General features: G+C 41.9%; 2 protein-coding genes across 5 annotated transcripts in view; both read right to left on the bottom strand.

The window, feature by feature from the left end:
• LOC115169368 (transcriptional repressor p66-alpha) overlaps nucleotides 1–2,634 on the bottom strand; it is a 74,388-nt gene extending 71,754 nt beyond the window's left edge. The window contains exon 1 of one of the 2 annotated variants that reach the window (XM_029724926.1): nucleotides 2,403–2,634. The gene's annotated coding sequence lies outside the window, so the exon portion shown is untranslated. The other variant, XM_029724928.1, reaches the window with a different exon arrangement.
• Nucleotides 2,635–5,990: 3,356 nt separating this feature from the next.
• On the bottom strand, nucleotides 5,991–25,418 carry LOC115169367 (MAU2 chromatid cohesion factor homolog). 3 transcript variants are annotated; one of them, XM_029724920.1, is made up of 19 exons: nucleotides 24,891–25,418; nucleotides 24,646–24,663; nucleotides 22,704–22,769; nucleotides 22,202–22,297; nucleotides 15,218–15,312; nucleotides 15,057–15,084; nucleotides 14,596–14,751; nucleotides 10,877–11,023; nucleotides 10,685–10,775; nucleotides 10,396–10,499; nucleotides 10,219–10,296; nucleotides 10,010–10,075; nucleotides 9,821–9,904; nucleotides 9,677–9,726; nucleotides 9,505–9,582; nucleotides 9,211–9,322; nucleotides 8,993–9,083; nucleotides 8,799–8,926; nucleotides 5,991–7,846 (listed from the first exon to the last, which is right to left on the bottom strand). In XM_029724920.1, exons 1-19 carry the CDS (start codon nucleotides 25,122–25,124, stop codon nucleotides 7,769–7,771), a joined length of 1,800 nt encoding a protein of 599 aa, XP_029580780.1. In that variant the 5' UTR covers nucleotides 25,125–25,418; the 3' UTR covers nucleotides 5,991–7,768. The 3 variants fall into 3 exon arrangements, with proteins under 3 accessions (XP_029580780.1, XP_029580779.1, XP_029580778.1); XM_029724919.1 differs by having other exon boundaries at nucleotides 10,001–10,075; nucleotides 14,596–14,748; nucleotides 24,891–25,417; XM_029724918.1 differs by having other exon boundaries at nucleotides 10,001–10,075; nucleotides 24,891–25,416.
• Nucleotides 25,419–27,510: the final 2,092 nt, after the last annotated feature.

Here is a 27,510-nt window from a genome sequence, read left to right as displayed (position 1 = left end):
TAATACTGTGAAATTGATGATGCCCTTTTAGTGTAAGAGCTCTTTGAAAAGACTGCCTGAAACGTCAGCCTGTTTAGGCCTGCCAGGTGATACAAAGTCCTTACTCTGCTGCTCTCCATCCAAGTCCATATTACAATGTGCCCAGAATGTCTCACTGGCAATGTGAGGACAACTATAATTATAGTGAATAGCCTAGTGGTTAGAGTGTTGGGCCAGTGACCGAAAGGTTGCTGGATCGAATCTCGAGCTGACAAGGTAAAAATGTATCGTTCTGCCCCTGAGCAAGGCAGTTAACCCACTGTTCCCTGGGCACCGAAGACGTGGATGTCGATTATGGCAGCCCCCCGCACCTCTCTGATTCAGAGGGGTTGGGTTAAATGCGGAAGACACATTTAAGTTGTATATCCCCCTTTCTTATAAGGTCCTCTTGATTAAAGAATCCCCCGTCAGAGAGGAAGAGGCAAAGCAAGAGGTTGGACTCTCGCCAAAATCTGTCCAAAATAAGCCCAATGCGTTTCAATAGGCTTATTTTGAACCTATGCTTGTCGCCTGCCTTTGGGACAACAACTCCCATTGTTGGGACGGAAACATGAGCATCTTGTCATTGTATACAGATCTCTGCCTCCATTAGGGTGCTTATTAATGCAACCATCTGATAACACATTGCAAAGAACCCCCAAAGCTATTGCTCTGACGAACAAATGATTGACCATTCCAGAACCTTTCTTTTATATTACTCTAGAATCCCTAAGATAAACCAGTTAGCACTACAGCAGGCAGATAGCCTTATCATGCAAACCCTTTTCATATGCTAATTGTAATAAAAAAAAACAGGAACCTGTAGCGTACTACTTGGTTACACATAACTAGGGGCCTGAGTATTTCCTGACTATGTGATCTGAACAGGAAAAACTAAGGACCCATACCAGAGGCTACTCTTAGTTGACACTCTCTGGCTACAAGAATCCTCTACATGATTGGCCTATAGTTCACCAACCAAAGTGAGCCCAAAACTGACATAAGCGAACAAAAAAGCATATAAAAAAAATTAAAAAAACTGGACACACCTGAGGTGTATAGGAACCAGTCACTGACAACTGAACACAACTCACTGAATCTGTGCATGCCTTACAGTACAGTGACTGGCTCAGATAATTTTGCACTGCATCAGCCGACTCGTACCGCTAGGCAGGAGAGAAAGTGTGTGTGAGTTTGTGTAAATGTGTGTGCGTTCAGCTTTAAGAGGAGGAAGACCATGGTCGTTGCAGAAGTAGGAAGATTACCAAGGACTATTTTGATACAGTAGAACACTGGCAGCCTGTAGGGTTAAGTGCCACGACTAGGGCAGGGGCTCAAACCCCCGTCCACCATTACGCCACGGTTAAACCCACATGAACCATCCCAAGTCTCCCTTTAAAAACTAAACACAGCCCACGCTGTATTCCCGACCGGCGTCACGCTCGACCACAACATGTTTATACATCACGCAACCATGAAAATAACCTAGCTGCCAGCTAGCATGAACAATGCCAATGAATTATTATTGGGCCACCTTGCTAGCTTAACGTTACTAGCTACCAGTACCCGTCTGTCCAGTTATTTATTTGCCCCAAAAAAGTGAAACACCAACACGCAGTTCACGAAACCACAACTTGGTGCATTTAAGTTACATGAAAAGCTCAAATTGAGTTGTATTAGCGACGTTTTTTGGATTCGAAAATAAACAACAACCGGGTACCCGGACCTCCGATCAAGCCAATCCAGTAAGTTACTAACCTAACGAAGCAGGCGTAAAGAAACAAGTAGCTACTAGGACGTTAGCTAGGGCTAGCTTGCCTTCGTTCAGGAGAATGTGGCCAGAGGAAAACGTCAACTCCAAAACTGGCTAAACGTATTCGCTCTCTATTTAAATAATAGTATAACGTATTACACGTGTTAAGTAGTAGTTCGTGATCATGAATATTCGCACTGGCAAGCCATCTACCTGGGTGGACAAAAAAAGATAACTAAGTAACTAGCCATGTAACGAAGTGCTGCTCTAAAAATAATTTGAACTCCCCAGTCCACGACCAGACACTCGACAATCCAGATTGACAGTCTCCGTTCGATCGATCCCATTCTAAAATGATATTGGCCAAGTGAAATTAAAATACGAAATATTGTCAAACTATGTGTGGACATAACAATAAAGCCTGGAGATGCAACTTGTATAAACGTATGAAGCCCGTACCCAACCGTAGCGCTTTCATTCTGCGGAGAAGTGCTACTTTTCAACAGCCCATCAGTTTCTCTATCGTCACAGATAGGTGGAGGAAGAGGAGCTGGCTCTCGATAAGTCCAAATAAAAGGCTTCCCTCAATCCACTTCCCCCAAAAAACTTCGGAACACCTCAATCAACTTACTCGGTCGATTCGACAGCGATCCGTCGACTGCGCTTCGTCCAAGGTATTTAGGGTGTCAATCTGCTGCAATTATTCGATGTATTTTTATTTTTTTATCCAGGGTATACCCTGTATCTGTTCTGCCCTCCCCGCTACCGCCTCTGTTGCCAAATAATGCGCTTCTCAACACACATGGAGCTGCGGCGTCACCGCAGTGGGCATGCGCCCTTCAACACGCCAAGGGGACCAAGCACATCTATAACCACTGACCATCAAGGGGCAAAGCAGCACCAACATGCCAGGGTCCCAAGGTCTTGTGGTTGCTTCTTGCCTTCAATACCTGTAACAGGATCCGACTTGCTTTTTAGCCTACAATGGCCATAGTGAGAACTTTAATAGGTAGAACTGATCCCAGATCAGTTGCCATAGGCATGGGTCTGAGGAGCCCTATTCGCATGCACAGTGATCGAGGCCATATCCCCTTCTCTCTTCATAACAGGTCAGAAGATAATACAGAAGCAAACTGTCTCAACATCAGCAATATCATACCATCGTGAATAGCCTGCCCTTGGGCATGTATGACTGAGACCTCATCCTTGGTGTAATGTTCAATCAGTCTTCTAATCTAGTTTATCTCCAAATGGGAAATGACCACAGCTCACCTCAATTTGAGCTCTGTGTGAGAGGGAAGTGGGGAGATGTGATTTTAAGTTGCCTATCTATAAACAGATCTCGAATCAGATTAGTTTACCTTGCTCTGCCCAAATGCTAACCATACTGACCTTAGACCAGTGTCAACTTCATCCTACTCCAAAGTACTCAGGGGGAAGAAGTGTTGAGATAGATACACCAAAGAGCAGGGGGACCGGGGGAGGGATACTCAAAAAGGGAAATTCAAAGTGAATGCTTTATCAGCTAACTGTCCTGCTGTTTATCCCAAAAGACACAAAAGGAGGAGCAGGATGAAGTTGCCATAAACACTGATCTGAGGTCAGTTTTGTGTTTCCCCTCCTTAATGAAGGCGTCAGGTAGCCTAGCGCTTAAGAGCGTTGGACCTGTAACCAAAAGGTTGCTGGTTTGAATCCCTGAGCCGACTAGGTGAACAATCTGTGTGCCCTTGACCAAGGCACTTAACCCTAGTTGCTCCTGTAAATCGCTCTGGATAAGAGCGTCTGCTAAACGACTCAAACGTAAATGGAATGTTAGTTATAGATTAGGCTGTGCCTATGGGTAACTCATACCTGGAGCACAAAAGGCCCCTGATATATCCTGTAAGCTGCAGGGAAGTCTTATCTTTGGCCCTAAGTTACTACACACATCTCTATCATCTCTTTACAGGTTCCTGTGTCTGCTAGTGTCAGAGAAAAGCCCTGTTGCTTGTTTATAATGCAGTGAATGGGGCCGTTCTCCCTTTGCCTGAATGATGTCAGACCTCTCCACTCTGCCATCTCTGTTTGCCTGGTCTTTCCTTTCCTGTGAACAACCAGCATTATAGTCCTTGAGGCAATTGTGTGTGCTATGCTTTTGTGCCCACCCCAGTGACAGAGCGTACAATTTATGTACTTTTGTCCAGCTCAAATTCTGTAATGAACCGTATATGACACTCCGTTGCTCCGTTTGCGTAGAGTACTTAATGGTGGGATTTATCTATGTAGCATTAGGCAGAGACAAAAGCCTACAGCCCCCCAGGACTAGGAGCAAAGAGTAGGATATTACTATAGAAGACTACTGCAGACATTCAGGTTGCTTCTTTGTTCTGGTCTCTCAGTGAGAAACTACCTACTGCAGTCGGAGAAGCGACCCATCCATCGAAGACTGAATAGCACTCTCTTCAGACAGCAACTGGGTTTCTTTAACACTCTCAGCCCTCCCCCTAGCGCTATCGTGTCATTACATGTTTTGTCATTTAGCAGATCATCTTATCCAGAGCGACTTACAGGAGCGATTAGCGTTAAATGGCTTGCTCAAGGGCACATCGACAGATTCGGACCAGTGACCGTTCGGTTACTGTCCCAACGCCCTTAACCGCTAAGCTACCTGCTGCCCTGTCGTACGACTTTATTTCCCATACACTTGTAAGTTTGTAAATGTAGTACTACAATGGAAGTGTTGTGCTTGTGATGTAAGTTTGTTCATGCTATGGCCCCCTTTTATAAGTCCCCTTACATTCCCTGACTCCCTTACACTCTCTAACTCACTCTCTGTTTTTCTTCTATTTACAGTAAGCATTAGTGAGAAAACAGACCACATTCATTATGCGTCTTTCATAAAGACTCTCTGCTAAATATTCATCAACCACAACACATTATAATGATCAATCGATGAGAACAAAAGAACCACGTCCTAATTTCAGATGCACACTGCGTTTCTTTCACTGTGGTCTGGTCAGGACGGTGGCTTCTCTACTCTCCCTGCATGAGGTAATGGCCACCAGCAACAACATGATTCCCATTAAGTACTATAACAAAGCACAAAGTAGCTGTCCCAGTCACGATCAGCCCCACTCACTATTTGGCAGGAAGTGGCTTCCTCCTCATAGCTTTGCTAAGACACCTATTACCTAATAAGTATCAGTGGCTAGTATCACACTCGCAGCATTGCCTTGGAATATCTCCCCCCTCCTCCTTCTCTCTCTATTCCTCTCTTCCCAAGCTCACCTCTTTTCAATCTATTCTTTCAAAAACCATTGGGGGGTAAACATGTGCATTGAGATGAAGCAGATTCTATGTGGGGGTATTTGTGTTTTTCTCCTGCCCTTTCAGTGGAGCTGTCTGAGGGGGTAGAAGTGGCCTCTACACTCTGATACAGGTTCAGATATCTTGTCATCTCCCTAACAGTTAAGATTTAGATCAGCGGTAGGGTAGTCAGATCCTAGACCTGCGGTTAAGTGCACTTTCTACCTGCAAGTCAGACATAAAGAGAATGATGTGATTGAGTCTCTGAAGGACTGATCGCAGTAACTGGCAAATGTCCGCTCGAGGTAGGAGATGCCTCTAACTACAGACGTAGGAACAGTGTATGCCACCACAACCCTAGCCATAGTAGTATGGCGCCACTGGAGCAAATTAGGGTTAAGTGCCTCGCTCAAGGACACCGACATATTTTTCACCTTGATGGCTCGGGTATTCCAACCAGCGACCTTTTGCTGCGGGTTACTGGACCAATGCCCGATCCATTAGGGGATGATAATATGTATTTGGACTTCTACCAACTGCTAATGTCCCTGTGGTAGCAACCATTGAATAAATCTCAAATGTCTTTCCTTGAGTCATTGATTCCTCAACCTTCTCAAAACACATTGGGGAAGGTCTGAGGGAGGAACCTGCGTTTTGTCAAAGAGGTTGAGGAATGAAGGACACAGTCAAGGTAAGACTAGTGTCATATGGAATAAGAATTCTGTGTACAACAACCTCAGATACAGATCATACGCCACACTGGGACAGGGCAATTGGGACTTCTATACACTTCCTTCTGTTCGCATCATTATTCATTTAGGTTTGATCAATATCTGGAGGACAAAAATCAAGACCATTGAAGGGCTGGGCTCTCCCATAAGCTTCACAATATTAACATGGAAACCTCCAAAAAGGTTAACAATGTGAACATTGGTCTGGCCAACAATTTTTTTAATGTGTAATTCAAACCTTGGTCACTACACACAATTAGACCTTTGGTTTTACCGTTCTCTCAGGAAGGGGTATAGAGGGGAGAGACATTTCCAACGCAGAAACGATGTTCTTAATAGTTTCTTTCAAAGTACCATTGCCTGACCTTCAGCCATTTCCACACATCTCTTCCAGCCTAAATTGTGGGCATAAAATGTGCCCTCAAGCATAAATGTGAAAATTAGCATTTTAAGTGTCGTGTATAGCCAATTCTCATAGGATTGGGGTCAAGGTGTCTGTTACATGGGTTGAACAGAGCTGTTAGATGATCTGTTGTCTCAAATCAAATCAGGACCAATGCTCTGTAATAGCCTATTTATTTGGTCTCAAAAGAAAAGTTGAAGGTAACGTTTGTATGTTGGAGTGTTCAGATCAGCATAAAAAATAAAATAAAAAAGTGGATGCAAAATAACTATTTCCTTTAGCAATTCTATTCGAAACTTTTCTTGATAATGTGTTGAAAAAAAAATCTAAACAATACCAGCATAAAGAAAACCACCACCCTATAATAACCCCATAGTATAAAATAGACTTGATAACTGTTGTAGGCTGTCGTAGCTGGAGCATTTGATTCACAACTGACCAAACATAGCCTTTACATGTTTAAATCATTCAGAAGAAACATCTAAATACACAATGGAGAAAAAGTCTAAATGTTTACATGCCATATTACAAAAACATCTGCAAAAAGAAAGAAAAGTGAAACTGATATTGTCAAACCTGGTATATAAATAGTTAAACTTTACAAAATCGAATAAATGATTCATTTGGTAAAATAAATTGTTAAATATTTACAACACACAAGTGTCATTGCAAAATGGTTTGTAGGCTGCAAAAATAAGTCTGCATTGTGATAAATCATACAAAAAAAATTGTGACTTTCACATATAATTATACAGTGAATAAGAATTGTGGTATTCTTGAAAAACCTATCACCATTTAAAAACTGTTCCATAAAATACAACTAAAAGTGTCCTTTGCCATTTCACCAACAGGTTACTCAAATATGACTCTGCAGTGCCCCCCTCTGGTTGCAATGGGTACTGTAGTAGAGTTCAGGGGGACAATACTTTTTAGATGCCAAAAAAATTAATTTAAAAAAAAGACAAAAAAGGGGGTGCCAACACTGTTGCCATTAAAAATTTGAGTAAAAACACAAATAATAAAAATGACATTAAAATATTCACCCAATCCAATACCTTTATTGCCCACTAGGACTGTTGTGTAGGACCCAACCATTGTTTTAAGTTCTCTCACATGTGCTCCAGTGACTGTCTTCTCACAAGTTTATTGTTCTGCATTGAGCTTGGGGTACAGGTGGTGTCTTTTCTCTCTGTGTGTAAAAACCTTCTATGGAACCCTTGTTGTCAGCAATTCAAAGTCAACCATACACACCACCAGCTAGACCAAAAAGCTAGCTCTGACTGCCATGTGGCTATCAGTAAAAACTTGAAAAAAAAGATTAGATGTGAGGTTTCAACTCTAAGGTACTCTACTTTCATTAAATGTCCAGTGGCAGTCAGGTTCTCTCTCTCTGTAGTATTCCATTTCAGCATTAGTTAGGCTTCTCGTTGGCATGGTCACAACAATGTTCAAACAGACGGGCATCCAGGCTGTATGCAGATCAGCAGCATACGAGTCTCCCGCTTCTTTTCTTTCCCTTCACTGCTCTATCCTCCTACCTGTCCCTTCCTCTCTCATCCTTTCATGGCGTGGTGGTGCTCAGAGAAGGCTGGCCAGGCTGGTAGTGGGTCCGTTCTGGGCCTGGAACTGGCCCACTGGAGGTGGTCCATCCGTCCACTGCAACAACACTCAGTCCATCAGCTCACTGTCTCACATTAATTCCTCTAGCTGTGCATATACACCACTGGACAAAACGCCTACTCATTTAAGGGTTTTAATTTTTACTATGATCTACATTGTAGAATAATAGTGAATACATCAAAACGATGTAGTAGTAACCAAAAAAGTGTTAAATCAAAATAGAGTTTATATTTGAGATTCTTCCAAGTAGCCACCCTTTGCCTTGACAGCTTTGCACACTCTTGGCATTCTCTCAACCAGCTTCATGGGGTAGTCACCTGGAATGCATTTCAATTAACACGTGTGCCTAGTTAAAAGTTAATTTGTGGAATTTCTTTCCTTCTTAATGCGTTTGAGCCAATCAGTTGTGTTGTGACAAGGTAGGGGTGGTACACAGAAAATAGCCCTATTTGGTAAAAGACCAAGTCCATATTATGGCAAGAACATCTCATATAAGAAAAGAGAAAAAATCCATTACTTTCAGACATGAAGGTCAGTCAATACGGAACATTTCAAGAACTATGAAAGTATCTTCAAGTGCAGCCGCAAAAACCATCAAGCGCTATCTAACTTATCAAGGCAAAGGGTGACTATTTGAAGAATTTCAAATATAAACTACATTTTGATTTGTTTAACACTTTTTTGGTTACTACATGATTCCATGTGTTATTTCATAGTTTTGATGTCTTCACTATTATTCTACAATGTAGAAAATAGTAAAAATAAAGAAAAACCTTTGAATGAGTTGGTGTTCTAAAACTTTTGACCGGTAGTGTATATGTTGGACATTTTCGGTGGATAAATATTCACCATGGTGCAGTACAAAAATATTGGTGTATGATGACTAACTGATATCGATTGATGAGTTCTTATCCTAATGAAGTTATGCTTTAGAAGGCTGTGCATTAATGATATACACATATTGATAGCTTGATTGATGGATCCTTACACTGATGAGGTTGTGCTCAGGGAGACTGCAGGCAGCAATGTGGTCCTGCAGGAGCTGCTGGGAGAAGTTCTGGTGCATCTGAGCCGCCTCGTGGGCATCTATCGTGTTCCCACATGCCTTGTTTAGATCTACAGGGAGGAACACACAGTCCCAGTCAGTACCACACACACACACACACACACCTGTTGTCTTACCCTTGAGCAGAGCTGAGGACCAGAGCTGGACTGACATGTCGGGGATCTTGCTGGCCAACTGCATAGCTGGAACAACCATGTTGTTGCTCTCCTGGAGGAAACACAGCACCAAATGCATGGTTCAGATTGAGTCACACCTCCTAGCATTGCTCTGAGGCATTATGTGGTCTGGGAAGCACTGCTATAAAACCCTGGAGTGCCCTGTGATGTGATCTCACCCGGTGGTTCCCCAGCACATAGAAGATATGGCCCAGTAGGACCAGAGAGCATGCGGTCAGACGATTCAGGTCTTCAGCATTGGACATCTTCAGAGTCTCCCTCAGGAACCGCCTAATGAGACACAGTCGTACGCACATTTCTTTGTTTAGGCTTCACAGTTGTGCTCTTTAGGCTTTCTTTCCAACTGAGCAGGTATTCAAAGTGTGTGTGTTGAAGATATTATTTGTATGTCATGTATTGGAAACATAAACAAATTGTTAGTACAATGTCTGGTAAGTCATAGGTGAACTTACTTGGCCTCATTGTATCGTCCCTGGAAGAAGGAGAGGAGTCCACGGATGTAGAAGGCTGCTGCTCGCAGACAATGAGAGCTGGAACGGGAGGAGTAGAGGAGTCCATTTAGACTCAAACATCACAGTACTGCACTTCGAGCTGCCAAAATACATATAAAACACATTCTCTTACCTGACAGGGAAGTTGTGATCTGGGTTTATCCTCTCCAACAGGCTATAAAGCTGTTATAACAAAAAAGGGACGTTAGACCCAAGTCAAGAAGTGCCATTCATCACAACAACCCTGCGATTCTGAATGCATCCGATGCCCTCTTACCTCCTGGTGCCTGTTGCCTTCCCTGATGTAGACGCTGGCCAAGTTGGTCACGATGAACGCCCACAGCTCCTGGTGCGTCGTCAGCTGGGAGAGTGAAACAAGTATTTCAGTAAACGCACCAAGAAAAATAAAATGAAGAGGTTACTACATTTTGCCAATAGGTATCTTAGACACACTCACGTCACTCACCCGCAGGGCAGCAGTGAACTGCGCCTCTGCGTTATCCATGCAGTTCACGGAGATGCAGTACAAACCCTGGAACAGACCACAAGCGTGATAAGGGATGTGATTGGCACAACATAGAAAACCAGGACAAAATTACTACCGGTCCATTTCATTTATAATGTATAGATATAAGGAATCACATTAAAAGGCTTTTTTGAATCACTGATACTCACTAGCATGGTGTGTAGCTGGGATGCGTGGTTGGTGAATAACCTTGGGGACTGTGCGCACAGCTGACACACCTGAGAGATCTGAGAATAGGGGAAGATGAAAACTCAAGCAGGTCATGTGCGCTTCAGTCTAACTATCTGTATACATGAATGAATGTGCATGTTAAGCTCGTTCCATACCTCCTGCAGTGCCGTGGCCTTGTGACCAGTGACGAGTCGACACATGATGATGTGCTCCAGTAGGATGACTTGGAATGTGGAGAGGATGGGGCTGGAGTCCAGCACTAGACAACACAATACAATCAATAACAACAGAAAGTTACCAACAAACACATGAATACTACTACTGCTGCTGAATAACAAAAAAAACACTGGGAGCTGTTGAGAGAGGGTATGGTTCAGAGGATCACAGAGATCCTATTAAACTACCTCTATATGTAATTCTATGATGAGGATTCCATTGACTTACTTTTGAGCTTTTCCAGCTGCATGAGTGCTTTGTCTGTGTATTTCTGGGCCTTCTCCAGGTAGCCTGCTTGCATGGAGTGCATGACCGTCACCTGCGGGAGAAAAAAAAAGTTAAGTCCCTTTTTTTAACATATGTAGTGACAACAATATGACCCATAGAGGCCAAAGGTCATGTGCAGTGCCTGTATCCCACCAGGTAGACGAGGACACACATGTGCTCCTTGGGCAGCCAGTGGAACAGGTCGGCAGGGTTACTGGGTAGGATCTCATCGTCGTGGAGTGTAGAGATGGTCTGGATGCACTGCTGCAGCTGCTTCAGACACGGCTTCACACTCTTCACCTATCAGCCCAAATAAAATGCATTCATCACATCAGTTACAGTGGGGCAAAAAAAGTATTTAGTCAGCCACCAATTGTGCAAGCTCTCCCACTTAAAAAGATGAGAGGCCTGTAATTTTCATCATAGGTACACGTCAACTATGACAGACAAAATGAGAAGAAAAAAAATCCAGAAAATCACATTGTAGGATTTTTTATGAATTTATTAGCAAATTATGGTGAAAAATATGTATTTGGTCACCTACAAACAAGCAAGATTTCTGGCTCTCACAGACCTGTAACAACTTCTTTAAGAGGATCCTCTGTCCTCCGCTCGTTACCTGTATTAATGGCAACTGTTTGAACTTGTTATCAGTATAAAAAACACCTGTCCACAACCTCAAACAGTCACACTCCAAACTCCACTATGGCGAAGACCAAAGAGCTGTCAAAGGACATCAGAAACAAAATTGTTGACCTGCACCAGGCTGGGAAGACTGAATCTGCAATAAGTAAGCAGGTTTCAAGAAATCAACTGTGGGAGCAATTATTAGGAAATGGAAGACATACAAGACCACTGATAATCTCCCTCGATCTGGGGCTCCACGCAAGATCTCACCCCGTGGGGTCAAAATGATCACAAGAACGGTGAGCAAAAATCCCAGAACCACACGGGGGGACCTAGTAAATGACCTGCAGAGAGCTGGGACCAAAGTAACAAAGCCTACCATCAGTAACACACTACGCCGCCAGGGACTCAAATCCTGCAGTGCCAGACGTGTCCCCCTGCTTAAGCCAGTACATGTCCAGGCCCGTCTGAAGTTTGCTAGAGAGCATTTGGATGATCCAGAAGAGGATTGGGAGAATGTCATATGGTCAGATGAAACCAAAATAGAACTTTTTGGTAAAAACTCAACTCGTCGTGTTTGGAGGACAAAGAATGCTGAGTTGCATCCAAAGAACACCATACCTACTGTGAAGCATGGGGGTGGAAACATCATGCTTTGGGGCTGTTTTTCTGCAAAGGGACCAGGACGACTGATCCGTGTAAAGGAAAGAATGAATGGGGCCATGTATCGTGAGATTTTGAGTGAAAACTTCCATCAGCAAGGGCATTGAAGATGAAACGTGGCTGGGTCTTTCAGCATGACAATGATCCCAAACACACCGCCCGGGCAACGAAGGAGTGGCTTCGTAAGAAGCATTTCAAGGTCCTGGAGTGGCCTAGCCAGTCTCCAGATCTCAACCCCTTAGAAAATCTTTGGAGGGAGTTGAAAGTCCGTGATGCCCAGCGACAGCCCCAAAACATCACTGCTCTAGAGGAGATCTGCATGGAGGAATGGGCCAAAATACCAGCAACAGTGTGTGAAAACCTTGTGAAGACTTACAGAAAACATTTGACCTGTGTCATTGCAACAAAGGGTATATAACAAAGTATTGAGATAAACTTTTGTTATTGACCAAATACTTATTTTCCACCATAATTTGCAAATAAATTCATTAAAAATCCTACTATGTGATTTTCTGGATTTTTTGGGGGGCTGTCATTGTTGAAGTGTACCTATGATGAAAATTACAGGCCTCTCATCTTTTTAAGTGGGAGAACTTGCACAATTGGTGGCTGACTAAATACTTTTTTGCCCCACTGTATGTGCCTTTACAAGTGGGGCTACATATGAAATAATGCCTGAGAGTTGTATGATGATTTAATCTCTGCGTGCTTATTGCTCCTAATTCCTGTCGTGTTGATTAAGTCCCATTTCAAACAGGTTTCAATAACAGGCCCTTATATTTTGTGACCAGTGACCACACTCAAATACAGAACGCAGGCCTTTGTGATGATTACTCAGGCCATACCCTGTCTGTTAAGTGTATATAACTACTGTATCTAGAGTGTGAATTCCTGTCGTGTGTGTGTGTGTGTATAAATATATACACACACACACACACAGTTGAAGTCAGAAGTTAAAATACACTTAGGTTGGAGTCATTAAAACTCGTTTTTCAACCACTCCACAAATTTCTTGATAACAAACTATAGTTTTGGCAGTTAGGACATCTACTTTGTGCATGACACAAAGTAATTTTTCCAACAATTGTTTACAGAGGGATTATTTCACTTAATCACAATTCCAGTGAGTCAGAAGTTCACACACACTAAGTTGGCTGTGCCTTTAAACAGCTTGGAAATTTTCAGAATTTTGTCATGGCTTTAGAAGCTTCTGATAGGCTAATTGACATAATTTGAGTCAATTGGAGGTGTACCTGTGGATGTATTTCAAGGCCTACCTTCAAACTCAGTTCCTCTTTGCTTGACATCATTGAAAATCAAAAGAAAATCAGCCAAGACGTCAGAATTTTTTTGTAGACCTTCACAAGTCTGGTTCATCCTTGGGAGAAATTTCCAAACACCTTAAGGTACCACGTTCATCTGTACAAACAATAGTACGCAAGTATAAACACCATGGTACAACGTAGCCGTCATACCGCTCAAGAAGGAGACGCGTTCTGTCTCCTAGAGATGAACGTACTTTGGTGCAAAAAGTGCAATTCAACCCTTGAAAAACAGCAAAGGACATTGTGAAGATGCTGGAGGAAACAGGTACAAAAGTATCTATATCCACAGTTAAACGAGTCCTATATTGATATAACCTGAAAGGCTGCTCAGCAAGGAAGAAGCCACTGCTCCAAAACCGCCATAAAAAAGCCAGACTACGGTTTGCAAATGCACATGGGGACAAAGATCATTATTTTTGGAGAAATGTCCTCTGGTCTGATGAAATAAAAATAGAACTGTTTGCCCATAATGACCATTGTTATGTTTGGAGGAAAAAGGGGGAAGCTTGCAAGCCGAAGAACACCATACCAACCATGAAGCACGGGGGTGGCAGCATCATGTTGTGGGGGTGCTTTGCTGCAGGAGGGACTGGTGCACCTCACAAAATAGATGGCATCATGAGGAAGGATATATTGAAGCAGCATCTCAAGACATCAGTCAGGAAGTTAAACCTTGGTCGCAAATGGGTCTTCCAAATGCACAATGACCCCAAGCATACTTCCGAACTTGTGGCAAAATAGCTTATGGACAACAAAGTCAAGGTATTGGAGTGGCCATTACAAAGCCCTGACCTCAATCCTATAGAAACTTTGTGGGCAGGACTGAAAAAGCGTGTTTGAGCAAGAAAGCCTACAAACCTGACTCAGTTACATCAGCTCTGTCAGGAGGAATGGGCTAAAATTCACCCAACTTATTGTGGGAAGCTTGTGGAAGGCTACCTGAAATGTTTGACCCAAGTTAAACAATTAAGGCAATGCTACTAAATACTAATTGAGTGTATGTGAACTTCTGACCTACTGGGAATGTGATGAAATAAATAAAAGCTGAAATAAATCATTCTCTCTACAATTATTCTGACAATTCACATTCTGAAAATAAGGTGGTGATCCTAACTGACCTAAAACAGCAAATTTTTACCGGGATTAAATGTCAGGAATTGTGAAAACTGAGTGTAAATGTATTTGACCTCAACTCATAGATCTATCCTGGTATGTGTAAATGTTCTTGGCGAATAAAAGGCGATACTGATTCTGTACCTGTCCAGCATCCAGGTAGTGTGTGACCTGCAGCACCAGGAAGAACACCCTGAGGGACTCTTTCTGGATGGGGTTTCCCTGCCAGTTCTCCACGATGGTCCCACACAGAGTCAGCAGGGGGTGCACCTCCCCAAGCTTCCTCTCCATCAGCAGCAGCTTTAGACAAACACACAGGGTGACATTTCACTTTTCTTAAAAAAAAAGGAACATTGTGTTATTTAACACTGTTAATCTTAGGAATTAGTGGATTGGGGTGGATTATCCCTTTAAACAGCACAAAATAACATTTGTTTTGTCTATTAGGTGGGTATCGAGACTTTCATTAAAACAGTTCAGGAAGCAATGGTTCAAGTGCCTCCAGCTGAATTGAATATTGAATTTACGTCATAAGTGATCATTACTTAATTTGAATTCATCATCATGAGAGAATCTTGAGATGACCAGTATGTTTCTCAACTTACCATTCCTTTACTCAAAAGAAAGAGGGCTCTGTGCGGGAGGATAGAAAACAAGGTTCAGTAACATCGTATAACCAGACTACAACACTAGTCATCATCAGAGCAGTAAAACAACATCTTGACAATGTACGGGCGTGAGAACTGCTCAAATGGTTCAACACTACCTGGTGTATTCGGAGCCCACTACCCGGGCATACTCTGCCCCGACCCCCAGGAGGTCACAGGCTGACACTAGATCCTTCTCCAGCGTGTGCAGTTGCTGAGGGGAAGAAAAACAGGACCATTGAGGAAAGTAACTAATGATCAATATATAAAGTACAGTTCCTTCAGAAAGTATTCACACCCCTTTACATGTTCCACATTTTGTGGTGTTACAGCATGAATTTAAAATGGATTAAATTTAAATTGTGTCACTGGATTCAACCCATTTGTTATGGCAAGCCTAAACATGTTCAGGAGTCAATTTGCTAAACAAGTCACATGGACTCACTGTGTGCAATAGTGTTTAACATTTTTTCAATGACTACCTCATCTCTGTACCCCGCACATACAATTATCTGTACGGTCCCTAAGTTAAGCAGTGAATTTCAAACAGATTCAACCAAAGACCAGGGAGGTTTTCCAATGCCTCGCAAAGAAGGGAACCCATTGGTAGAAATAGAAGACATTGAATATGCCTTTGAGCATGGTGAAGTTATTAATTCCACTTTGGATGGTGTGTCAATACACCCAGTCACTATAAAAATACAGGTGTCCGTCCTAACGCAGTTGCCGGAGAGGAAGGAAACGGTTCAGGGACTTCACTATGAGTGATTTTAAAACAGTTAGAGTTTAACGGTTGTGATGGGAGAAAACTGAGGATGGATCAACATTGTAGTTACTCCACAATACTAACCTAAATGACAAAAAACATTTCCAAAACATGCATCCTGTTTGCAATAAGGCACTAAAGAATACATTTTTTTTTAATTATTATTATTTTTTTTTTAAAGCAACAATTGTACTGAGTTACAGTTCATATAAAGAAATCAGTCAATTAAAATAAATTCATTAGGACCTAATCTATGGATTTCACTTGACTTGGCCGACCAACTGGGGAGTCAGGCCCAGCCAATCAGAATGAGTTTCTCACAAAAGGGCTTTATTACAGACAGAAATACTCCTAAGTTTCATCAGCTGTCCGGACGGCTGGTCTCAGATGATCCCAGATTTGCAGAAGCTGGATGTGAAGGTCCTGGGCTGGCGTGGTTAAACATGGTCTTCTGTTGTGAGGCCGGTTGGACGTACTTCCAAATTCTAAAACAACGGAGGCGGCTTATGGTAGAGAATTTAAAATTAAATTCTCAGGCAGCAGCTCTGGTGGACATTCCTGCAGTCAGCATGCCAATTGCACGCTCTCTCAAAACTTCAGACATCTGTGGCATTGTGTGGTGTGATTAAACTGCACATTTTAGAGTGGCCTTCTATTGTCCACCATTGAGCACAAAAACAACACTTGTTACAGAATATTTTACATAGAAATAACATCTGTCAGACAAACCATGCATGACAACATGATCCAATAAGACAGAAAAATAGAAGAACATTTAAAGGCTGTGTAATGATCATGCTGTTTAATCAGCTCCTTGATGTGTCACACCTGTCAGGTGGATGGATGCACTCTGTAAAACCTTAAATTGTATGAGGCCAAGACGAGTACAAGATGTAGTCGAGCGTACTCTATCAATAGCTTCATCCCACCACTCCTGTGTAAATTCAATACCCATTTCCCGTACCCAAGCAGATTTAGTTGTTGGTGGTGTGTTTGTCCAATGACAATACACAGATAAATCTGAGAAATGACTGCTTTCTGTCGAGGTAATAGAGTCAATAAACCATCCCAGGGTTGGCAAGGGGGTGGAGCAAGGAAGCCAGAAAATTGTGAAGAGAATGCCTAATTTGATGGTAACGGAAAAAGTGAGATGGAGGCAAAGAGTATTTAGAGGCCAGGTTGGGAAAACTAGAAAAATGTAATTTACACATAAAAGTCTTGGAAAGACTTAATACCTTTCCTTTTCCAGTGAGAGAAAGCATTATTAGGGAAGCGGAGAATAAGTGACTTATCAATAGGACCCATAGTAGATGCAGAGGAGAATTTAAAATGCTGTCGAAACTGGTACCAAATCTTAAGTGAGGAAAGCGCTACAGGATTGCCAGTATAGCGAGAGGGGGATGCTGGGAGAGAAGAGCAGATTAAAGCACAAAGAGAAGCAGAAATACAAGAATTTGCCTCTAGGTGGCACCATGGGGTATCTGGAGCTTGTAACCAGAATGGCAAATTACTGAAAGTTGGCTGCCCAGTAATAATATAAAAAGTTGGGTAGTGCCAGCCCTCCACTAAACGTGCATCTCTGAAGTAAAGATCTAATGCTGGGTACCTTTTACTTTCCTTTCTTTATAAAAAAAACAATGGGATAGATTGAAATAGATAAAAGGAATTTGGGTAAACTGTTCATTTTTACAGCATCAACCCTTCCTATAAGTGATAGTGGTAAGCTAACCCATCTCTGAAAATCAGATTTCATTTGCGTAAGCAGGGGAGCAAAGTTTGCAGAAAAAGAGAGAATGAAATGAACAAGTTACGATCACTCCAAGGTATTTGAGACCAGAGAGCTTAAACTGAAAAGACAAGTCTGTCTGCTGGAGCGCTGCAGGATTGATTGGGAAGCACCAACTTCTCTGGAAATTCAGCTTGTAACCGGAGAAGGAGCCAAAGTTCTCCAGAATAGAAAGGATCGAAGGTAAACAAGTTACAGGGTTATTTACCTAGGTTATCATTATATGCAGATTATTTGTTACTATGTTCAACTCCTTCCCATGTTACACCTTGGAAAGAGGAGGATGCCCGTAAAGCTACTAAAAAGGGCCCAATGGTTACGGCAAATAATAAAGGGGACAGTGGGCAGCCTTGGCGTGTACCATGTTCCAGGGCAAAACGGGTGACATTGGTACAGACACTGGCCTGGGGAGATGTATACAAGAGACAGACCCACGAGCTAAATCTGTCCCCAAATCCAATTTTTTTTAAGAAGATCAAATAGGTACTCCCATTCAATTCTGTTGAATGCCTTTTCTGCATCTAGGGAGTTTACCACCTCAGGGGAGTTTGGAGATTTGTTTAACATAAATATTAAATTAACATCTTTCCTTTATAAAGCTGTTTTTCCTGTGATAAGAGTCCTGGTAAGACTACTTACTTCCAGACGCCTCTATCCTTTCGACAGCACCTTTACATCCACATTAAGGAGGCTTAGGTGCCGATATGAAGAACAGGAAGTAGGGTCTTTCCCTTTAAGGAGAAGCACTATTGAAGCCTGTGTTAGGGTAGGTGGCAGTGAGCCATTTTCAAGTGACTCATTATTCATAGACAAAAGTAAAGGGGCTAACTTGGTATTGAATTTCTTAAAGAACTCAGTTGGAAACCCATCAGGCCCTGGAGCTTTACTGCTCTGCATCGACTTCATAGACTAACTTCAAGGCTGAGAGGAGAATCAAGGCCATCTCCAGTTCAGCCAGAAATGTTGTCATATTGGCAGTATCTGATGGAAATGTAGACATATACAGGCCATGGAGGAATAAACATTTGAAGGTGTCATTGATCCCCATAGTGTCAGAAATCAAGCTATGAGAGGAATCTTTAATTTGGGGAATCAGATGGGTAGCAGCATGACGACTTGAACATGACGACTTGCCCTGTCGCCATGTTCATAGTAGGTACCACGTGAACGCAATAGTAACCGTTCTGCATCTGTAGAGGACAAGAGATTGAATTCAGATTGTAAGCTCAACCGTTGCTTATATAGCTCTGGAGAAGGCGTCAAGGCATTTTGGTGGTCTAAGTCAAGGATGGCTCTAGAGTTCTTCTAGTCTAGCTTCCTGAGTTTTGTTTAAATGAGAAAAATAAGAAAGGCCTGAAGTGATTCCCATAAAAGAGAATGAGAGGTTGAGCTTGTATGATTTGAAAAAAATAAAATGATCAATAGAAGTGGAGATAATGTTACAGAAGTCTGCATCAGACAGAAGAAGAGCATTGAATCTCCAGAGAGGAGTACGAATTTGTCCTGATAGGACTATGTCGAGGGCTAAAGGTCCATGGTCAGAAATTACAATGGGTAAATATTCAGAAGAGGTGACATTTGGAAGTAACTTATGATCAATAAAGAAATACTCAATACGAGAAAAATAATGGTGTCTGAAATAACAGTAGTAGAGAAATTTATGATTTTACTAACCAAAATTGCAACCCCTCTGGCTATGGAGTTAAAGTCTGAGTGGAAAACCTGACTGAACCTGGAGTTTTGTAGCCTTGAGTGATCTTTAATGCGTAAATGGGTCTCTTGTAAAAAATACCACCTCTGCTTTTAGCTTTTTCCAACTGGGAGAAGACCCTTGACAAGAGTATGCATGGTCTTAGTATAAAAAACTTAATAGGATTAGGCCTACCTATTCCCATACTACTAATATTAGCCATCTAAAATATTGAAAGGAAAAATGTGTGAACATTTGCAAAGATAAGAGAAAACTGACGAAAAAACACATTTAAAAAAAAAAGACCAAAGGTCACTCCCCTTCCCCTCCTATCCAAACCCATTGTCTCCTTTCCCCAGCGAATGGAGATAGCAGGTTGACGTTTGTGCAGCATCGGTGCATCCATTTGAAAAGGTGTTCACAAAAGAGTAAAGTAGGTCAACAGAAAAGTCTTCAATCAGTGCAACACATACAATGTGTCTTAAGGATGGCCACATGCTAAACCGGAAGCCTTGTGCACAAAATTTGAGAGAAATAAGCTTTTTCTGCATATGGAAAATTTCAGGGATCTTTTATTTCAGCTCATGAAACCAAGACTTTACATGTTGCGTTTGTTTGGTATAAAACTATAGAGAAAAAAAAAATGTTGCAAAGAAATTAACTTCATACCCTGAATACAAAGCGTTGTCGTATTGGATTTGCCCCAAACATAACATCACTGACTAACACTTCAGATTTTCAAGCATGGTGGTGGCTGCATTATGTTATGGGTATGCTTGTCATCGGCAAGGACTAGCAAGTGTTTTGGGATAAAAATAAACAGAATAGCGCTAAGCACAGGCAAAATCCTAGAGGAAAATCTGGTTCAGTCGGCTATCCAGCAGACACTTGGGAGACAAATTCACCTTTCAGCAGGTCAATAACCTAAAACACAAGGAGTTGCTTACTAAGACAACATTGAATGTTCCTGAGTGGCCTAGTTAAATCTACTTGAAAATCTATGGCAAGACTTGAAAATGTCTGTCAAGCAAAGATAAAAAAACAACTTGACAGAGCGTGAAGGATTTTTGCAAATATTATACAATCCAGGTGTCCAACGCTCTTAATAACCTGTTGGGGCTAAGGGGCAGTATTTGCACGGCCGGATAAAAAAACGTACCCGATTTAATCTGGTTACTACTCCTGCCCAGTAACTTGAATATGCATATAATTAGTAGATTTGGATAGAAAACACTCTAAAGTTTCTAAAACTGTTTGAATGGTGTCTGTGAGTATAACAGAACTCATATGGCAGGCCAAAACCTGAGAAGATTCCATGCAGGAAGTGGAAATCTGATTTGTGTTATCACCTTCAACACTTTGCCTATGAAACACACCGTGAGTTAGGATTCATTTAGCACTTCCTAAGGCTTCCACTAGATGTCAACAGTCTTTACAAAGTGGTTTGAGTCTTCTCCGGTAGAAACTGGCCGAACGAGAGGCCTGGAAAGTTGGTCATAGGGGGAGGGCCATTACTACTATGACGCGGGCGCCCATGGGTACCCTTTTGTTCCGAAACTTTTAGTAAGACAATGCAATCATCTGCCTTGAATATTATTGAAGCTCTGATTGAAAAAGGCCCTAAAGATTTGTGTTATACAACGTTTGACATGTTTGAACGAACGTAAATATATATTTTTTGCACATTCGTGACGACAAGTCCCGCGCACCTCGTACATTATGAGTAGCCTTTGGAACGCGCTAACAAGAAGGAGCTATTGGGACATAAATTATTAACTTTTTCAAACAAAACTACATTTGTTGTGGACCTGGGATTCCTGGAAGTGCCTTCTGATAAAGATAATCAAAGGTAAGGGAATATTTACAATAGTATATTTGATTTTAGATGGTTCCAAGATGGCGCTACCCTGTATCGCCTAGCCTATTTTTCTGGGCATAGCACCTCGTTTATTGCAAAGTGTGATTTCCCAGTAAAGTTATTTTTAAATCTGGCAATGCGGTTGCATTCACGAGATGTTCATCTATAATTCTTTGAATGACAATATTACATTTTAACAATGTTTTCGAATAGTAATTTTGTAAATTGTAGCGCTGATTCACCGGAAGCATTTGAGGGAAAATATTTTCTGAACGTCACGCGCCGGTGTAAAATGCTGTTTTTATGTATAAATATGAACTTTATCGAACAAAAAATGCATGTATTGTGTAACATGATGTCCTAGGAGTGTCATCTGATGAAGATCGTCAAAGGTTAGTGCTGCATTTAGCTGTGTTTTGGGTATTTGTGATGCATGCTAGTTGCTTTGAAAATGGCAGTGTGATTATTTTTGGCTGGGTACTCTCCTTACATAATCTAATGTTTTGCTTTTGCTGTAAACCTTTTTGAAATCGGACAACGTGGTTCGATTCAGGAGAGGTGTATCTATAAAATGGTGTAAAATAGTCAAATGTTTTAGAAATTGAAGTTATAGCATTTATGAGGTATTTGTATTTCGTGCGACGCGATTCCACTGGCTGTTGACTAGGATGGGACGCAAGCGTCCCACGTTCCCAGACAGGTTAAAAGACTTACCCAGAAAGACTCACAGCTGTAATAGCTGCCAAAGGTGGTTCTAACATGAGAGATCCGCATTTCATTATCTATAAATTAGCAAACATTTAAAAACATTTTTTTTTTACTTTGTCATTATGGGGTATTGTGTGTAGATGTGTGATATTGTTTTTTGTTTTAATCCATTTTGAATTCAGGCTGTAACAACAAAATGTGGAATAAGTCAAGGGGTGTGAATCATTTCTCAAGTCACTGAAGAGAGGTTATTTCAAAACTTAAATTTACAGATTTAGTTGTTAGGTTGACGTACCGCCAGTTGGAAGAGTAATCTGCAGTGCCAGTAGGGAGTCTGTTGGGAGATCTGGATGGCCTTCCGCAGCAAGGGCTTTGCAGAGTCAACCAGAATCTAAAAAAAGACCAGAGATAAAATCAGTTCAATGACATCAATCACTTTTACTACAATAGAAAAACCTACAATCAGAAGTGTTTTCTAAACAAACTACCATATGCTACTTTATCTTAGTTTCAGAGTTCACTTACATGCAAAAGCAGCTCAATGAGGGAAAAGACAATGCAAGGATTACTGATCAAGCTTATTTTGTGATGACATAACAGCCAAAAAGTAAAATGAATGAGTATGACATTGACACGAGTGTGACATTGTCTTGAAAAAACATTGAATGACTACAGAAAGGATAACAAATAAAATTGCAAAGACAAACATGTGAACAGAACTGTTTAAATACAGGAAATGGCCTAGTGCAAGGTGAAGGAAGGCCACAGGGTGCCAAGGATAACAACACTTCACTTACCTGTTGGCAATAGAGCTCTGACAGAAGACTTGCAGCCTCAAATTTGACATCTTCAAACTGAGGGATCTGGTATTATTTGTAAAGGAAAAATATGTTTCTCTGCAGTCTGCACAACCACATTACAATCAATGCAGATTAAAAAAAAGAAATAATTGAAAGCATGGTCAACACTTCTCCAGTTAGATCAGTGGTTAGCAAACCTCCCCTGGAGACCCTTCTTTAAATTTGTATTGGCGGATTGCAACCGAGAGGTGCATACTCCGCAACCTACTGTATTGGAGTATGAGGCCAGTTTACATTTTTCTTATTTAGCCCTGTGTTTCCACCTACTCTTCTGGAGTGTGAATTCATTCAACTTTGTGAAGGGGAAAAGGCCAGGGAAAAGTTAAGAAAAATAGCTTGGAGGACAGGACACTATCGTTTAACACACTCTTCTGCAGTAAAATCTTGTACACCCAAGTATACTTCTCTGCAGTTGTCACCACATCTATTTTCTGTGATTTACGTTCCATTTCTGCACTACAGTTGATAACCATGGCTTTGAAAGGGAAGAAACCAACCAAGAAACCAGCACATTATTCCTATAACTCTCTATTGGTCTCTGCCTACTAACAGGGTGCCTCTTGGGTTCAGGGCAAGGGATCCTATCTTCCTCTCTTCACTAACTCAGCATACGACAACTTCTGTAATACTCTGATCCTGGCAACCTCAACCTGCCCCTCTCTCACAGGACACTTCTGATCTCCAGCACCATGGGTACCCCTACAGTTCACACACACACACACACACCTTTTTCCACCGATACTACACATTCCTTTGTCTCATGCCCGGACTGCACACTTATCAGTTCAGCGTCTTCTGTTTCACACTCACCACGGAGTCTGCGTCGCACTAAACGGCGGGTATCAGACACCGGGAATCTTCAATTTCAGTTGATCCTTCTTAACACTACCCCAGGTATCACTCCTTTCAACGCTCCACTCCGTGCTCCAGAGAGCAAAACAAGTCACGGTTGTCCCTAGGCGCGTGGTGAAGAGCGCCCGTTCCCTCTGGACTGAATAAAACATTTTAATAAAAACAGCGCAAGTCCACCTCGAGTTCCTTTCACTGACTCAGTCCCCAAACTCTTTTCCACCCAACCTGACACCACATATGTAATCAGCCAGAAGGCAAGGATCTCTCCAACAAATCTCACTCCCACTGGGGCAGTATCATCCTTGTCATCCTTTTCTTTCTTCACAGACACATCAACCTCCAACCCTTGCAGCTCCAAATCCTCCATTATCATTTATTTTTAAAACTGCTGTAGCATGAATTCCCATTTTTGTATCTCTCCCTCTCCCCCCAGGTTCCCCCTTTGTGTCTTCAACTTTTCCAAAATATTTTTTCACTTTTGTACTTGACGCCCATCAACCTCACTTCCTTGTCCTCCATATTCGAAACCCCAGGCCTCAAACTACCAAAAAGTCCCTTGTTTCTCAGCCTTGTCTTTTCAAGAACGTAGTGCGGAAGTGGTGGCAACATTCTACGCAACATGGACCATGAAAGTACAGTGGTGTTGACACTATTTCCCCATCCCTAGCAAACACAGCTGATTAAACTATTTGCATTCTAAACTGAAAATCATGATTAGTTGATTATTGAAGTCAGCTGTATTAGCTGGGGAAAAGTGTGACAAGTCAGGCGCCCCAGGACTGGAGTTGCACATCTCTGAGATAGTCAGTAAGCATCGTTGTGTAAATACTAAGTGGCTCGCAACAACAACCATATAAACAGTCTATCCCCTCCTCCGGGAACCCCAGATGTTTCACTATTTTGTTGTAGCCCTGAACTAACTCACCTGATTCACCTAGTCAAGGGTTTGATGATTAGGAGACGTTAGAGAACGACTGAGTTAGATGCATACTCTCACACACGAAACCATTATAATGCAAAAGGATACTTGTTGTGATATGAACCACTGTGGAAGAAGAGTGCGAAAGTTAGTTTCAATGATCCGTTTTGCACATGGAATGTTGATGTCCTAACAATTAATGTAAGCTGTCACGAGATAATGTAATATTCTCACGGATGAAATCAACAACGTTGGTTCACTTTTCTGATCTGCAACACACAGACTGCTTTGCCATAACTGCGGCCTTACTTTCCCCTCCACAATATCCACGAAGTTTCCTAGGGAATGCTCACCGCTTTCTCCAAGTGGCTCCGGGCGAGTTCGGTGTTCTTGGTGTGGTGGTAGAGTACCGAGCCCAGCTGGAGATGAGTTCGGGCTTCGACCCTCTGCGGCGGTTTAAACTGAAACACCGCCTGCAGACAGTGGACGCAGAGACGTATCTTGGGGGGACTTGAGGTGCGAAAATGTTCCGCAAAGCCGAGCAGCGCCAGATACCAAGACTCCGGGGCTTCTCCGCTTGTCGCCATTTTGCTAACAAAAGCAACAGTCGCTACCACACGACTGCCGCTGTTCAGCGATAGTTTGCTCCAGGGCGCTGATCTAGGATCGATTATGCTCTCTGACTTCTGAATGTTGTGGTCAAATTGGGTAAACTGTAATTGACAAAGATTATGGATATACTGACAAGATGCATGTCTCTCCGCCCTAACAGTGGGGGGTCCAGTTTATCCTTTCTTTGACTTTGGATTGGTGGAGCGATCTCATTATTGTAATATTTTTTTAAATATTCGATAAGGGTGACGTCGACCGGCTGCATTCAATGGAGAGAGGCGCTACGCTACCAGCCTCATGACATGAATATGCATTACCATCTCGAGACAACTCCGATAGTGTTTTTATCAACGTTTCCTGGAAGTCACGTGTCCCACAGCAGTACACTCGTAACAAATTAAGCATTAAACTTAAATTCGATCAAATAAAACTCATGTAGCAAATAAGCCATTTATTTTTGTTGTTGACCCAACTTCGACACTTAATGACGTCATACAAAACGTATTGCTTGATGGGCGAAACAACAAACACACACCACCTGCTGGAGGGAGAGATTATCCGCGGAGTCGGGCCGGCACGGCAGCAGGGCCAGGGCACAGCAGGCAGGGCCAGGGCACAGCAGCAGGGCCAGGGCACAGCAGCAGGGCCAGGGCACAGCAGCAGGGCCAGGGCACAACAGCAGGGCCAGGGCCAGTGACCAGGTGTTGATGGGGTGAAATGGCTCCAAAGGGCCAGCCCTCGACGCTGGGAGACCGCGATGACTAGTCATATCGAGTGGTTCCCATGACGAATTTGACGCTACGCGACCCAAGGCTGGAGACTTTCTTCAGCAAAGTTGGCTGACAAAAATATTAGGATGGAAGCAAATGTAAGTCATTATAACGTTAACACGAATCATGTAAAAAGTGTACAGTTGAGAGGAATATGTTAGTTAATGTAGAGACAAACGATTATGCATATTTTCTTGTCAAAGTTAATTTACGAATATCGCGATTTAGCAAACTAGCTGATTAGCTAACATTAGCCAGCTAGCTGGCTAGCTTTATGGGTGTTGTGACATGAGTATGAAATTGTAATTATGGTTGTTTAATGTTTTAGGGACTCCTGAAACAACCAGCAAACCAGGCTGTCGTCTTGTGAAACAGTGGATATAAAGAATCTAGCTAAAGCATTTACTGCAAATTTAATGTACCATTTTGTAAGCTTGCCCTTGCTGATATTTGCCATGCAATGCAGATAGATGAAGTAACATAGCTAGCTAAACCATTTCCTGCTTATTGTATGCCTACGGATATGTAGGTAGCTATATAGCCGATCTGTGTATGGACTCTAAAACGTTTGGTATTGTAATGAAACAGCAGGGAGCAGGTCTCGAACCCTCGACCTTCTAGCCTGAAGTCCAGTCGATATCCGCGCTTATAAACCCAGAGTCGTTACAGTATACATATTAGTTCAGAACCTAGCTATGAATCTCAGCTATCATAGCCAGTTGTATCAACTTCAAAACATTAATGAAGCCTATGGATTGAATAGAATATAATATAACTTTGTGCCAAGGATGCAAGTCGTATATACATGTAGTTATTACCATGCATGAGATCCCCACATTGTAGCCTGTACATTTAATATATTCACTGATCATGTAACTCTACCTTGGCAAATAAAGGTGCAGTTCAGGAATGAATGTCTGAGATTATTTTACAGTCATATCCAATACCAGGAGTATCAAATTCCAGTCGTTGAATCATGCTGTGTCTGCATGTATGTATTACAATTATACACTTCAACAGTGTTTACCAATCTTGGTCCTGGGACATCAATGGTTACACATTGTAACTATGCAATAGACTAGAAACATGATTTAACTAGGTAAAGGCTGATTTGTTATTTATATATATAGAATTTTTAAAAACAGTACACACTTTGTATGCATCATGTAAATACTCTAAAACCGGTTAATCTCAATATCTAATTTCCTTAATCTGCATTGATCTGATAAACACAGGATAGGTGTAGTATTTCATCAAATGAGACTTAATTTAAACAAGTAGAGAATGTGAAACACTTTATTGAAAGAAGTTCATTATCCAAGGTTTAAAAATCCATAATGTATTATACATGCATTATAAATACAAGTTCAATCTGTACACATCTGGTGTGCATTATAAAAACAGGAAGAAATGAGGTGGCGAGAGAGGTGTAAAAGACAGAAACACAGTGCTAACCCTAAAATTCTCTCAGTTCATCACAATTACATAAGTGTCTCTAGTGGCATCTCCTAACCAGCCTTGGGCTCCCAGTCGACCCGAAGATTATCTTAAGAGCGGGTGAGGTGGCGATGACGGGTCTGGGGGTTGGCAT

This window comes from Salmo trutta, chromosome 31, assembly GCF_901001165.1.
Source record: "Salmo trutta chromosome 31, fSalTru1.1, whole genome shotgun sequence".
In the NCBI taxonomy this organism is placed as follows: Eukaryota; Metazoa; Chordata; class Actinopteri; order Salmoniformes; family Salmonidae; genus Salmo; species Salmo trutta.
The sequence above is the reverse complement of the archived record's forward strand: the minus strand, read 5'-3'. Positions and strand labels throughout refer to the sequence as shown.